General features: G+C 43.0%; 1 protein-coding gene across 3 annotated transcripts in view; it reads left to right on the forward strand.

The window, feature by feature from the left end:
- Positions 1 to 13,850, forward strand: part of NFXL1 (nuclear transcription factor, X-box binding like 1) — a 70,458-nt gene that overhangs the window by 13,125 nt on the left and 43,483 nt on the right. For 2 of the 3 annotated variants that reach the window (XM_081875694.1, XM_081875695.1), the window contains exons 6-12: positions 3,951 to 4,121; positions 4,785 to 4,894; positions 7,181 to 7,314; positions 9,630 to 9,808; positions 10,483 to 10,644; positions 10,806 to 10,906; positions 13,712 to 13,826. In XM_081875694.1, the coding sequence (XP_081731820.1) occupies positions 3,951 to 4,121; positions 4,785 to 4,894; positions 7,181 to 7,314; positions 9,630 to 9,808; positions 10,483 to 10,644; positions 10,806 to 10,906; positions 13,712 to 13,826 (972 nt within the window). Of the gene's footprint in view, positions 1 to 2,089; positions 2,412 to 3,950; positions 4,122 to 4,784; positions 4,895 to 7,180; positions 7,315 to 9,629; positions 9,809 to 10,482; positions 10,645 to 10,805; positions 10,907 to 13,711; positions 13,827 to 13,850 lie in introns of those variants that run through there. The other variant, XM_081875696.1, reaches the window with a different exon arrangement.

A 13,850-nucleotide genomic window follows, 5' to 3' on the forward strand; every position in this document is an offset into this window, starting at 1 on the left:
TTTTATATTGTGCCCTGTACAATGCACCTAGTATCAAGAGAGTTGGCTGGACTCCTCAGCAGTCATTTTGATTTACAGATGATAAGTTTGCTGCACTTTCCACTCAGAACAAAGTCACCGCTGACAGAACGTCTTTGTTTTGTAGCAACAGCCCAGAAAATTAGCAGTAATTATAAACAGTTACAAGTTATTGGGAGAATGTGATGCGATAAAATTCCACACTGTTTAATAAAATATTTAATTAAATCCTTGTGAAAATTTTTGCCGTTTGTATTGACTGGCTACAAATAACCTCTGAGGATCGTGTGCCTAAAGGGGTTTCTTGAGATGCAGCTATAAATTCTTACCAGGAGACCTCGTATTCTGTGATTATCAACGGTTTTAAACATAGAGCTAGATTATTTCTAGACTGCATATGGTGACTAGGTACAGTAGATTAAAATAAAGGCATAAGCCCTGCCCAAAGGTAGCAAGATTGACTCCGTAAAAAATGGATAAGGTGGAAGAAAGACATCAGTTTGTAAATGGCAGCAGGAAGAGGTTTATTTTGGAACCTGTACATTTCAAAATGCAGCACTGTTCTGTCAGTCTGCTAATAAAGCAAGGCTTTCCATTCAGCAGTCTTGATCTGGAAATTAATATAAAGGTCATGTGGTTTTTTAACCCTGTGTTCTTTCCTTGGACTGTGGTTGGGAAGCTGTGCAGGTACAACTGCTTCCTGGGTCCCTCTGGTCAGTAGTTTGGACCAGGCTGATCTTCTCTTGGTAGGTGACCTTGATGTGGGGAGGTGATGTAATCTCTCAGCAGCCCTTAGTGTTCTGCAACCTCTTGATAAGCACATTCCATGTCTCAGTTCTGTTTTGGGAAAACATGTTGTGTATATTTAATATTTGTGCTCTCGCTGGTCTATATAGGCATCCCAAAAATAGGAGGAAAAAAATTATTAACTCTTGGTTTACACAGAAAAAAGAACTTGTACTGCAACAATTAGTGACTATTCTTTGTAGTACACTGGCATTTTGTGTTTAAAGAAGCAAATATCAGTTAGCTACAGTCTGGTTGAGGTCGCCTGATTTTAAAAAAGGGGCTTGAGGGATTTGCTTGCTTTTTTCAGTCCTTGGGAGAGACTGCTGAAACCTGAAAAACAGCACTTTGGAAGTACCGAAATGTGTATGCACACACAAAAAAGCTTTTTTCAACTGTCCTCAAAACTTTTCCTTCTGCATGTTGCTTTTCTTCTTCTTTTGCCATGGGACTTTTTTTATTCTGAAGAAGCCTGACATGCAAATTGATTGTCTGAATGTGATTAATGCTAAGTAACACAAACTGGAGGGGTGGGCTGGGGAGTCCAGAGAGCATAAACTCCCAGTAACATTTCGCTGAGCAAATCTGGAACAAAACTTAGCTGTAGTAACTAATGGCAACATAGTAGTAGTAGTAGTAGTAGTAGTAGTAGTAGTAATAATAATAATAATAATAATAATAATAATAATAAAATTGTCTACTGCCCTTCATAAAAAACAAACCAATAACTTACCCCTCCCACAAACACATTTTAAAAGCCACAGAATGTTAATCAGCCAAACGCCTGGTTGTGGAGAAATACTTTTATTATGTATTAAATTTGTATAGACCAAAGTGACCCTGCAGGAAAAACACTGAAATATCTGAGCCCGGGCGAATGAGACCTTGCACAGTTCCCTGTCGGGGGGAAACAGGCGGGGTCTAAATACCAGATGGGCGTGGAATAATAATAATAATAATAATAATAATAATAATAATAATAATAATAAATAAATAAATAAAGAAATAAATAAATTTATAGTAATATATAGTAATATATTTTAAATTTATTATACATATAGTTGCGTAAAACGGAAGCGCTCGACGGCACTCCTTCTGATGCATTCTGGGTGCTGTAGTTCTCCGTGGATCACTTCGGAGGCCGCCGGTTCTTTATGCGCCGCACAGAAAGAGAGGGGGGGGGAGGAGTCCTGCCACACCACGGTTCCGGTGTTTGCACTTCCCACTTCCGATTCTCTGCCGCGAGGGATGCCGGGAGTTGTAGTTTAGGCGCCGGGACGCCGCGAGCTGCCGAGGAAGGGCGAAGCGCTACGTCGGCTACACCTGGATCCTTCCAGCTGCTGCGCCTCATCCTCTGAAAGCGGGCGGGCGGCGACGGGCTGCTCCGTCCCGGCTCCGAGCGAGCGACGGGCCTTGCGGCGGGGAGGGAGGAGGTGGAGGAAGAAGGATGGAGGCGGCTTGGCGCCAGGGCGGCCGTGGCCGGGGAAGGGGGAGAGCCGGAGCTGGCGGGGTCCCTGCAGGCAGCGGACCTGGCGGCCGGGGAAGGGGAAGGGGAGGCGCCTCCCTGCCCGCCGGGGCTTCTAGTAATAACGCCTCAGGAGCCCGCGGTGAGTATTTTCACAACCTCACACACCTACCGTAGGGGGGGGGAACCCTCTCATACTCCACTTGGGGCCCAGGTGAAATAGGAAAGGCACGAGGCGGTGTTTTTTTAAAAAAATAAAATAAAATGTATTGAAGGGAGAGCAAGAATGCAGCTTTCCTGCAGCTGCCTCAAGAATGAGTGCATTTAATTTAATATTTTACACTGTGTGTATATGTGTGTTTGTCTGTGTGTGTATATATATTTATATTTCCAAAAAGGTTTCTTGGTATGGTGGGATAGGAGGCTTAGATACACCCTTGCATAGCTTCTAATCGCCCAGAGCAGAAGCTGAAATCTTGTTTGAAGTGTAGGTATATATATATATATGTATATATATGTCCATCAGGATACAAACCAGTTCATAATAGGGACCATTTTTATCTAAGGTGGACTCTCTTAAGCTCTGTGTTTTTAACAGGTACAGTGTACGCTTGTTTTGATCCGTATTAAGGTTAATGTTAATGTTACTATGTTTTATACCCTGCCTTTCTCCCTAACAGGGACTCGAGGCACCTTACAATAAGAGCAGTTGAAAACTGTTGGGTGGGGAATCATTAAAAGCAACGACCAATTAAGCGTTGATACAATTAAGGCAAATATAAAATGTATTAAAACAGATAATCACAATAAAAAGGTACCAGTCCTTCACTAAAAGCAATCGGTTTCCCAAAGCCTGCTCAGTTATTTGAGACATTGGAGCTGAGAAGTGGGAGCATGCCTGATTTGTGTGGCTGCTGCTGTAATTATTGAACATTTAGGTCATTTGCGATATTGTTGCTGTGCTTTACATCACTGAACTTATTTGAAAACTAGACAAGTATTATATGCAAATGTGCTTACATGACGTTCATTGACTTCCCCCAAAAGAATCCTGGAACTGTAGTTTACCCCTCACAAAGCTAGAAGTCCCAGCACCCTTAAAACTGCAGTTCCCAGAATTCTTGGGGGGAAGCAATGACCTTTAAATGTATGGATGTGGAATCTCCACACTGGAGAATAGAAGCAGCTGTTTGGAGTAGAGATGCAGCCAATGGATGTATGAAGACTTAGGCAGTCCCTTCCACTGCTGCTTTGCTCCAAAATGGCCCCTTCTGAAGCAGGAAAGAAAGCTGTTAAGGGTTTGATTATGCACATTTATGTGTTACTATAAGTTGGGCCCTTAGATACAAGCCATTGTATGCCTTCTTCACCTTTGCAGCAGAAGTGCAAATGTAAATGAGCTTGTATACATCGCTTATACAGTAAGAACCAGGGAAGTATAGGCTGTGTTTCAAGAAAATACTGAAACCAGCTGTGAAGAGTCATGTGCCCCTTCCAAGAATGCCAGAAGATAATCGAAACCGTGCTAGGGTGTGGCCTTTGTAAAAAAAAAAATCTTCCTTTTAAAGCATCTAATGTTCGCTTTGTTAGTTATTTAAACAGAGTTTTTATTAGTTGCATTTATTTTTCTGAAAGATGCTGTCACATTTTAAACTCTGTTTAAACTTTGTTCCCCTAACAGAGCTAACCTCTCAGAAAAAATTTGATGAAATTAAGAAGGCTAACCAAGCTGCAGCTAGAAAGCTTGTTGAAGATCAGTTTAGTTCCTCCTCTGAAGAAGAAGATGAAGATATCAAAGGAAAACATGGAAAAATATTGGCCAAGACATTTACCACTTATACAAATCAAACTGGTAAAGCTTTTATTTATTTATTTCACATGCCCTTGCCTTATAAAGACCTATCTATCACTACACTGAGCTCATTATTCAGATAATGATTTCTATAATTGGGGTAGTAACACATTAATGAATGTTTATATTATAGGAACCATACAGTATGTATGTATGTATGCTCAGAATTATAGCTCAATCTGTCACAAAAGTAGCTGTAGGAGACCATATAACACTGTTCTTAAAAGATCTGCACTGGTTGCCTATTCACTACCAAGCCCAATTCAAGCCTAAATGGCTTGGGACCTAGTTAACAGAGGGAGCCTTCTCCCTGTATCATTCAGCCTGTGAGTTGAGATTCACTGGAGATTTGGGTGACTGAAACTTTGAAAAGGACCTACTCTTTGATAGTCCCCTGATTATGAAACAGTCTTCCCACAGACATTAGTCTCTTAGTAGTCATTATATGTTGGGGTTTAGAGAGGTATAGCCTTGATTCATGTATGGTTTCCATTTCAGACCATCAGTAAATGTTAGCGTAGCATTTTGTTTTACATGGAAATAAGAGCTTCACAAATAAGCTTTTGATTTATCCCTTGGCACTGGTCCTCTAACATTAGGATAAAATAGCATTGACTACTGCTTTGTACAAAAAACAAAATTGTCTTCCTGTCTTGTTCAAAGATGGAGATGCAAGTGAACTGGAACGCACAAGGCAGTACATGAATGATGCTTTTCAGTCTGGGGCAATGACGTGCTTGATATGTATTGCTTCAATTAAGAGAAACCAAGCGGTAAGCATCTTACACTATAGAGTATTGTAACAGTACCACTTCTTCAACATTTGCTGTTTAGTTGGAATGTATTTGCTCTTCAGTTAGAGAGGGCATATAAAGAAGTATGCTTTCGACTGTGCTGTCACTTCATCTTTGGAATTCCTTTCAAAATGATGTTGATAGCTTCAGAAAGTGATCAGAAGCCTCTCATTTTTCAGACATTCGTATTGTGGCTGGGCATGAAAAAGTAATTTTGTTTTATTACTTTGACTGCCTGAATTGGGTCCAGCTGCAGAAATCCAACCTTTTCTCTGCATCCTGTTACATTTATTTAGGGAATCATCAACACATCCCCTCCCCCCCCCCCGCCTAAGAAACCACAGTAAGAGCTAGTGGTACAATTGAAATTACCACTTCTGGTACTAAAATTGCCACGTGTTGAAATCATCCATCAAGCTCTGGCCTTCAGCACTCTCTCACTTGTGCACTCTTGCTCGGAATGGGATGGATCCTAGCCAGGACAAGCATACTCTGAAAGGGGTCAGGTCCAAGGAAGAGTGACTTCTTTGAAGGACAAATGGGAGAAGAGATACTTACCTTTCTTGCACTCTGAGCTTGTTTGCACATCACAGTAAAGCAAACTAAGGCTTACCAGGACTGTGAGAATGTGTTGGCTCCCAGAAAGGCTCTTCTCCTGGTCTTTTTAGTGCAATGCAAGATTAGCTTAGTGTGTCATCTGAACCTAGGATCATGGTTAAGGCCTTTCCTCCTTAACCTCTGCCTGTACCCAAGGTTTGTCCCCTGGTTAATGGCTAAGGAGGAGAGACCTTAATCACAATCCTGTGTTTGGATGACACACGTAAGCCAAACCTGGGCTTATCTGTTTCATTGCACTATGCTTAATAATAATAATAATAATAATAATTAATAATTATATTATTTGTACCCTGCCCACCTGACTGGGTTACCCCAGCGACTCTGGGCAGCTTCCAACAAATACAAAAGCATAATAAAACATCAAATATTTAAAACATCCCTATAGAGAGCTGCCTTCAGATGTCTTCTAAAAGTTGTATAGTTATTTATCTCCTTGACACCGGGGGGGTGGGGGGTGGGCATGCATTCCGGAAGGTATAAAGCACTCTGCCTGGTTCCTGTAACCTCACTTCTCGTAGTGAGGGAACCACTAGAAGGCCCTTGGAGCTGGAACTCACTGTCCAGGCTGAATGATGGGGGTGGAGATGCCCCTTCATGTATACAGGACCGAGGCCATTTAGGGCTTTAAAGGACAGCACCAACACTTCGATGAACACGGTGGGCTCAAGATGCTCTCCAGGAGTCAGTATGGCCACGTGGTCTTGGTAAACTATAGTGTGGATTGTTGTGAAATACAGAAATTGTGAAATTGTGTCTGTCATGCTTTGACCACATTTTTTTAAAACTACAGTGGTGCCTCGCAAGACGAAATTAATTCATTCCGCAAGTTGTTTCGTCTTGCAAAGCACGGATCCTGTGCTGAATTTCTTCCTCAGTCGCTCAGGCTCCTCCCTCGCTTTCAACCAGCCACCATGACCGTCAAGTTGCGCTCGGGCTTCTACGTGGGCAAAAAGTCCGCCGCGCTGCTCTTGGCGCTGCTGGTGCTGGCTATCCTGTACGGGCGCTGCGTGCAGGATTTGGAAGGGAGAGGCGACGAGGTGGCGGTGGCGCCCACAAACGAGGCTCCCGCCAGCGCCGACCCATCCGCGCGGCCGCCCGGTGCCTGGGACGTAAGAAAAAGGAAACAAACTCGCAAGACGTTTTCGTCTTGCGAAGCAAGCCCATAGGGAAAATCGTCTTGCGAAGCAACTGAAAAATCGAAAAACCCTTTCGTCTTGTGCGTTTTTCGTCTTACGAGGCATTCGTCTTGCGAGCTACCACTGTACTAATAAGTCTGTGCTGCATTTGTTTAAACTCTATAACATACCCTGTATTCAAATACCGTATTTATTTGAATGTAATATGCACCTTTTTTGGCCAAATTACATTGCGAAAATTAGGGTGCGCATTAGATTCAACGGAGCATTCGATTCATGTAAATACGCTAACAATATATATATATTTGGAATAAATAAAATGCTGCTTTACACAGCCTGATAACAGGATCTACATCAGGACATAGCACAATAAATAAAACCCAATATTCACCTTAGGTTTTTTTTGCGGCGGTGGGAGAGGAGGATTGTTGCATATGTGTGTTGAATTTTATACGCCAAATCAGCATGTTTACTTGGAAAGGCCTTTGAAACATCTTTATCTGCCTTCTAGGTCTGGAGTTGTTCTGGATGTTTCTGCATATTTCACATGCCTTGCATTCAGAAGTGGGCTAAGGATAGCCTTTTTCTAATATCTTCTCCATTGACAGATGATGATTTCGGAAAGAGGGATTATCCATGGCCTTGGTAGGCTTTTACGGTTTTATTTTGAAAGCTCCTTTATGTGGTGGGAAAACAGTACTTAAAAGAGGAGCCAGACAGCTGTAAAATGTGTGCTCTAATGTTGCATTTAATGAAAAAATTCCTTTGCATTTAAGTATCTTTAGCAATCCCAGGGTACGTTGGTGTTGTGTGCATGAAAAATACCATCTCCGTGACGGAGGACTTGCCTGCTCTGTGAGCACAGCCAACTAAAGTTAAACACGTTTAAGTAGCAATGGGTGAACTTAAAACATTGTAAACCAGTTGAATCCCACACCATTTGCTCAGATGAAAGTTCTCTGTTTCAAGAACTTTTAGTATATACAGCTTTAAAGCTGGGGAAATGCTCATGTTGAAACATAACATAACCAAAAATAAAATAATGTCTGAGGACAGAAAGCCTAATTTCCTCCTCCTCTTTGCTACTCTGGTTGGTATAATCTGCCCTTTTGATCTTCCCTTGCGTTTTGACCTGAATTCTTTTAGCCTCTAGCCTTGTTTAATGGCAAATGTGATCCTGTTTTGTTCTTTTGAGTGGTGCTTAGGGTTAAGCAGTTGCACAGCAGCAGTAGAGTGGAAATGTGAAATTTCCCTGTGATAATTTTGATCTCTAACCTCTTCATTCAGTGCACAGTTGTAATCATAATGATAGTTGAAGTATCACAAAAAAAGTCTTATTTGGGTACAATATGGATGGAAGTCCATACACTGAATAAGACAGCAGTTCTTTTGAGTGGGTGGTTTATTTTTATTTTTTGAAGAAATAGTGTTTGGTTTCCTCTGTGTGGGATGGATATCTCTGCATCCTGTTATATCACTGGAGGGTCAAGTGACCTTGGTGGTGCAGAGTGCTTTTCACCAGCTTAGGCAACCTCTTTGGGATAGAGAGAGCCTGACAGCTTTCATCTGTGGGTTGATAACTTTATTGTTAGACTATTCTTATATGGGACTGCTCTTGAAGATGGTAGAAACTCATTTTCGGTCCAGAATAGAGCTGCTCTGGTAGGATCAAGGACCAGTTGCTGGGAAAACATCTCATAGATATTGAAAGAACTCCATTGGCTTCCAGTCTGTTGCAAAACACAACTCAAGGGCTTCACTTTTGAAATCCCTACATGGCTTTGACCTTAGCTACCTGAAGGGACACCTGCTTCCATGTCAAGCTTCCATGAACTAAGACAATCTGCTAAGTGAGGCAGCTGGCAGCCAGGGAAAACGTATTTTTGATTGTGGTGCCTTCTCTGTAGAACTCTTTCCTCAGAGAGGTTCACCTGGTGCTTATGCTGGTATCTTTTTGGCAACAGGTAAATACTTTTATTCTCTGGGGCTGCTTAAACCGTTTTCTCTCTTTAATGCTGCTTTGACTTAGGATCATAGAAGTGTAGAGTTGGATTTGGTCATCTAGTATAATAATAATAATAATAATAATAATAATAATAATAATAATAATAATATTTTTTTCTTTATACCCCACCCTCCCCGGCCAGAGCCAGCTCAGGGCGGCTAACACCAATAAAATCGCAGTACAAACATAATAGGGGAAAAAAACCAATTTAAAATACAAGTTAAAATGCAATTTAAAATGCAGCCTCATTTTAAAAGTAGCCGATAAATTGGGACCATAAGTGGAGCGAAACAAGGGTCAGATTGAGTCCAAACCAAAGGCCAGGCAGAACAGTTCTGTCTTGCAGGCCCTGCAGAAAGATGTCAAGTCCCGCAGGGCCCTAGTCTCTTGTGACAGAGCGTTCCACCAAGTCGGGGCCAGTACTGAAAAGACCCTGGCCCTAGTTGAGACCAGTCTAACCACCTTGTGACCTGGGACCTCCAAAATGTTGTCATTTGTGGACCTTAAGGTCCTCCGCGGGGCATACCAGGAGAGGCGGTCCCGTAGGACCAAGCCACTGCAATGCAGGAATCTTTGGCACAATGTGGCTCTCAAACGCATGACCCTGAGATTAAGAGTCTCGTGCTCTACTGACTGAGCTATTTGTTTAAGAATGCATTTGGATGGAACCTGTATTTTTAATACTATGTTTTTACATGCATCTCTGTAAATTTCCTGGAAACCCATTTTTGAAAGGCAGTGTAAAAAATCCTGTAAATAAATAAATCTATTTCAGTTGCTAATGGTTGATGTTATAGTGTCACAGTTTTCCCCCCCATTGTTGGTAAACACTGGACTTTGAATCGGCATTTAGCATCCATAATTGTGGCTGCATCACTGTTGCGGTTGCAGTAAAGTCGTATACTTCAGCTGAACTTTACCAAAGTCTCTGTGAATTTTTCATCTGATCTTTCAGTCCAAAGTGCAGATTTGAGTACAAGCGATCGGAGACTCCCACTCGCTACTACTGCTACTGCAGAAAGGTAGAGGACCCGCCACTTGATCCCTGGCTAGTTCCACATTCCTGTGGCCAAGTATGTGAAAGAGATTTCAAGCCTCCTTGTGGACACAGGTGCCTGCTACTTTGTCACCCAGGTATGTGATGTTAATGTAACTGTACGTAAGCTATACAGTCATACCCTGGAAGTCGAACGGAATCCGTTCTGGAAGTCCATTCGACTTCCAAAATGTTCGGAAATCGAAGTGTGGCTTCTGATTGGCTGCAGGAAGCTCCTGCAGCCAATCGGAAGCCGTGGATGCCCCATCAGACGTTCGGCTTCCAAAAATAGTTTGCAAACCGGAACAGCAACTTCCAGGTTTGTGGTGTTTGTGAGCCAAAACATTCGGGAACTAAGCTGTTCCAGAACCAAGGTATGACTGTAATTAAAAGCCTAGGATGGTGTGGATTTAAAAATATAATATGGTTACTAATATGGTTACATGTGAGTGAACTGAATTTTTACATCAGGTGGCACATTAAAAAGTTGCCAATAAGTGAAAGCTTTGAGATACTAGCCACTACTTACTGTATAACTAACATGCACATACTAAATACAATATAATATAATCTCACACATGGATTTCTCAAGGCGTCATCACAATAGCTTTGTGAGGTAGCTTAGGCTGCCCTAAGTTAACCAGCAAATTTCAGGACAGAGAGGGGATTTGAGTCAAGGTCTCCCCAGTCCCTGTTGATTCTGACTCGGCAACTCGGATGTTCTGTGCTGGAATATCATTTCTGTGATAACCTTTCTTTTTCTTATTTCTAGGTCCTTGCCCGCCTTGTCCAAAGATGGTCACAATAACCTGCTACTGCAAGAAGGCTAAGCCTGTGCCACGAAGATGCAGCACAAAAGAGTGGTCATGTCAGCTGCCCTGTGGGCGAAAGCTGCCTTGTGGACAGCACAACTGTGAGAAACCTTGTCATCCAGGTAGATGTTTCTGTGTTGGATGTTACTTCAGGTTGACTCTCATTTTTGTCAGCAGGATCAGTTTTCTCTTGCTCCTCTTCTAACATTCCCAGCTGGGTGAAGAAATTAAAACAATCTCTGTCCAAGCTGTATTCTAATATTTAACTCTGCCTTACCTTTAGGAGACTGCCAGCCCTGTCCAAGAGTCAGTAAACAAGCTTGCATCTGCGGTAGGCAAGTAGCAGAGAGGCTTTGTGCAAGTCCTGTATGGCAGTGCGATCAGGTAAGTTTCCTTAAATGTTGCCATGTTTTGTCATCACATATAGGGTTTCGTTATATAAGAAGGGTGGCGGGTGTTACCAGCATTGACTCTGTCCCCCACCCCAACCTCTAGCAAGAAATCTTATGTGTTAACATGAAGAAGTATAAGGGCTTTATGGCGTCATTTGGAAAAACAGCAATTTTGGTCCCACTTTATACAATTAAGCAAGGACATTTGTTTTGCAGCACCTGTCTGCCCACTGAGCCTCTTCATTCCTACGGAAGCAGTAGTGTGTGCTTAGTTTTTCACACATGGCTTCTCCATTTTGGCTTTATTTATGTTAAATAAATCATGGTAATACGCTATGTGTTGTTGTTCAGCAGAGGTTGTATTTACCTTATTTTAAGACCTACTAAGGAGCAGGTGGTTGTTATTATGTTCTGACAGGTAAAACCACAGAGTTCAAAGAGCACCTTCTTCCTTTTTAACATGACTGTATGTGGTCTAAACCACAGAGCCTAGGGCTTGCCGATTGGAAGGTCAGCAGTTCGAATCCCCGCGATGGGGTGAGCTCCCGTTGCTCGGTCCCTATAGGTACCGCTGCAGCAGGAAGGTAAACGGCGTTTCCGTGTGCTGCTCTGGTTCGCCAGAAGCGGCTTAGTCATGCTGGCCACATGACCCGGAAGCTGTACGCTGGCTCCCTCGGCCAATAAAGCGAAATGAGCGCCGCAACCCCAGAGTCGTTCGTGACTGGACCTAACGGTCAGGGGTCTCTTTACCTCTTTACCTTTATGGTTAGCAGCAGACCTACCAGCAGGCTTGCAACTCAGCTGGGATTACAGGCTGGGGTATAGGTGTGCTGGTTGTCTGAATCATCGCTTCTGTGCTGCAGCCACTTTGTGTTGCTTTGGTTGCAAATGCTGCTACACATGGATCCCAAGGGTATCCATGCTATGCGCTGGAGCTTTCCTGGCCCTTCCTCATCACCACAGCTCCCTGTTGATCCCACCCTCACCCCTTGAAAACCCTATTACTCAGGGAATGGGGATTACTTCAGATGGTGTAGGGTACTTCTTTGGGAAGGAGAAATTGGGAGACTGCCCTCTGTGACCAGAAGAACCTTCAGCTTCTAGAACAGTTCTGGATCCATGCCATAGCTTCTAGACTAGAGTCTGTGGCCACATTTTATGCAAGTGACTATGAATAAAAGGTTTTACAAGAGAGCCCAATAATTCCTCGTTTAGCGTGCGTTTGACGCAGTGGTTATTACAAAATACAGTCGGTTGCATTCAGCAGTGCCCTCTTGTTGACGGAACGCTCCTTGATCCAGTGTAGGCTTCCGTCATCAGCACACGAAGAAGTGTCTTCTTTTTGTTGATCTTCCTCCCCCTCAGCAGCTTCCCACACATGAACCCAGTTCTGTTCAACAGTTGCGGACGGTGATCTTCAGCTGCTGAGGGGAAAGGAATTGGTGAAAATGACCTCCCTCCCTGTTATGCTGACTGACTGAAGTATCCACTGAATCAAAGAGCCTTCTGTCAGCAGAGGGACGTCATTGGATGTAACCCAATATTTATACGTCTCAAAGCCCCTTTGAGGGCCTAGACCTGCCCGTTTTATGGCATAAAAATGCGAAAATAAACATCTCTCTCTTTTTCTGTTGTCTCCTTTGTGGCATGGTTACACATGAAGGAGGACGGGGAAATTTCAGCACGTTCAGCTTCTCTCGGCCTTGGCATAGCGAGCTTCACCTGCAGAAATTTCCCTTTTTGCCGCACTTGTTACAAAACAAGAGGACGGCTCCTTGTAGGCTCCCCCCCCCCCCGAGAGTTTGAAAGTTTTAGTTTATATCTTTGTGCTGTATTACTTTTGTTGAATATTAAATAAATAATTTTGATCATACAGTCCATGGCAGTGAACAGTCTTGCCTCTGCAAAGGGCTGTGTGTACAGTGCAGTTTTCTGCCTGTAGAGCTGAGATGCATTTTACATCTGCAGTCTACAGTTCCCTCCCTGAGCTGTTACAATGATGAGAGCTTCACTAGTGAAATACGAAAGCTGCATCATTCATTTATTTTTTTGCAAAATAGCCAACTTTCGTTGCTCTGTGATTAAAATGTAACGTCACAGAAAAATTACCCTCAGTGGCCAAACATCGTACTAAAAAACATTCCTTTGGGGGGGGGGCAGCTCTCCGTCGATGTGTTGGCTCCTGGGCAGAACGAGCCAAACAGCAGGCGCTCGGGGGCCGCAACAGATTCTTTTCTCAGAATTGCTTGGGGGGGCTGATTAAATTGACCAGGGGGCTGGATTTGGCCCCCACCTGGACTTTGGACATGCCTGCACTAAACCATAGTTTGGTGTGACCAGAAGAAACTGGAATGAGGTTCAGTGAACTTTGAGTTCTATGCCTCCAAGCTGATTTATTCCAGAGTTTGTTGGTTCTGATGAAACTACAAACTGTGGTTAAGTAAAAGCTTCCAAACTCCTCCCAGCCACATAGGAAGGAAGAGTGAACTTGCACGCTCACTACTGATAGATACACTTTGCACTAAATTGTGGCTCAGCATGCTGCTGGAATATGGCCAGTCTGTAATTGCTTGTCATCTTTTCTTGTTGAATAAGGCTGATGTAATGTGAACAAAGCTTTGCTGCGAAAGATGTTTAATTCTTATAACATAAGAAAGAGTTCACCTATTCCTTTTTTTTAAAAACATGGAATTCAGGGAGCGATCACCTTTTTCTTTCTTGCATTCCATTGGATTTTTGTATTTCGTTGCTTTGATAAATTCCTCACTTGCGTGTGCTGTATGTGTTTTCCCAACAGGTGTGTGGCAAAACATTGCCTTGTGGTTATCATGCCTGTGAACAGATTTGTCATGCTGGCTCTTGTGGGGAGTGTCCCCGATCTGGCAAAAGGAGTTGTCCATGTGGAAAGTCAAGTAAGAATGTGTTTCTTTTCTGCC

The sequence above is a fragment of the Podarcis erhardii genome, assembly GCF_964252035.2.
Source record: "Podarcis erhardii genome assembly, chromosome: 9".
Lineage (NCBI taxonomy): Eukaryota > Metazoa > Chordata > Lepidosauria > Squamata > Lacertidae > Podarcis > Podarcis erhardii.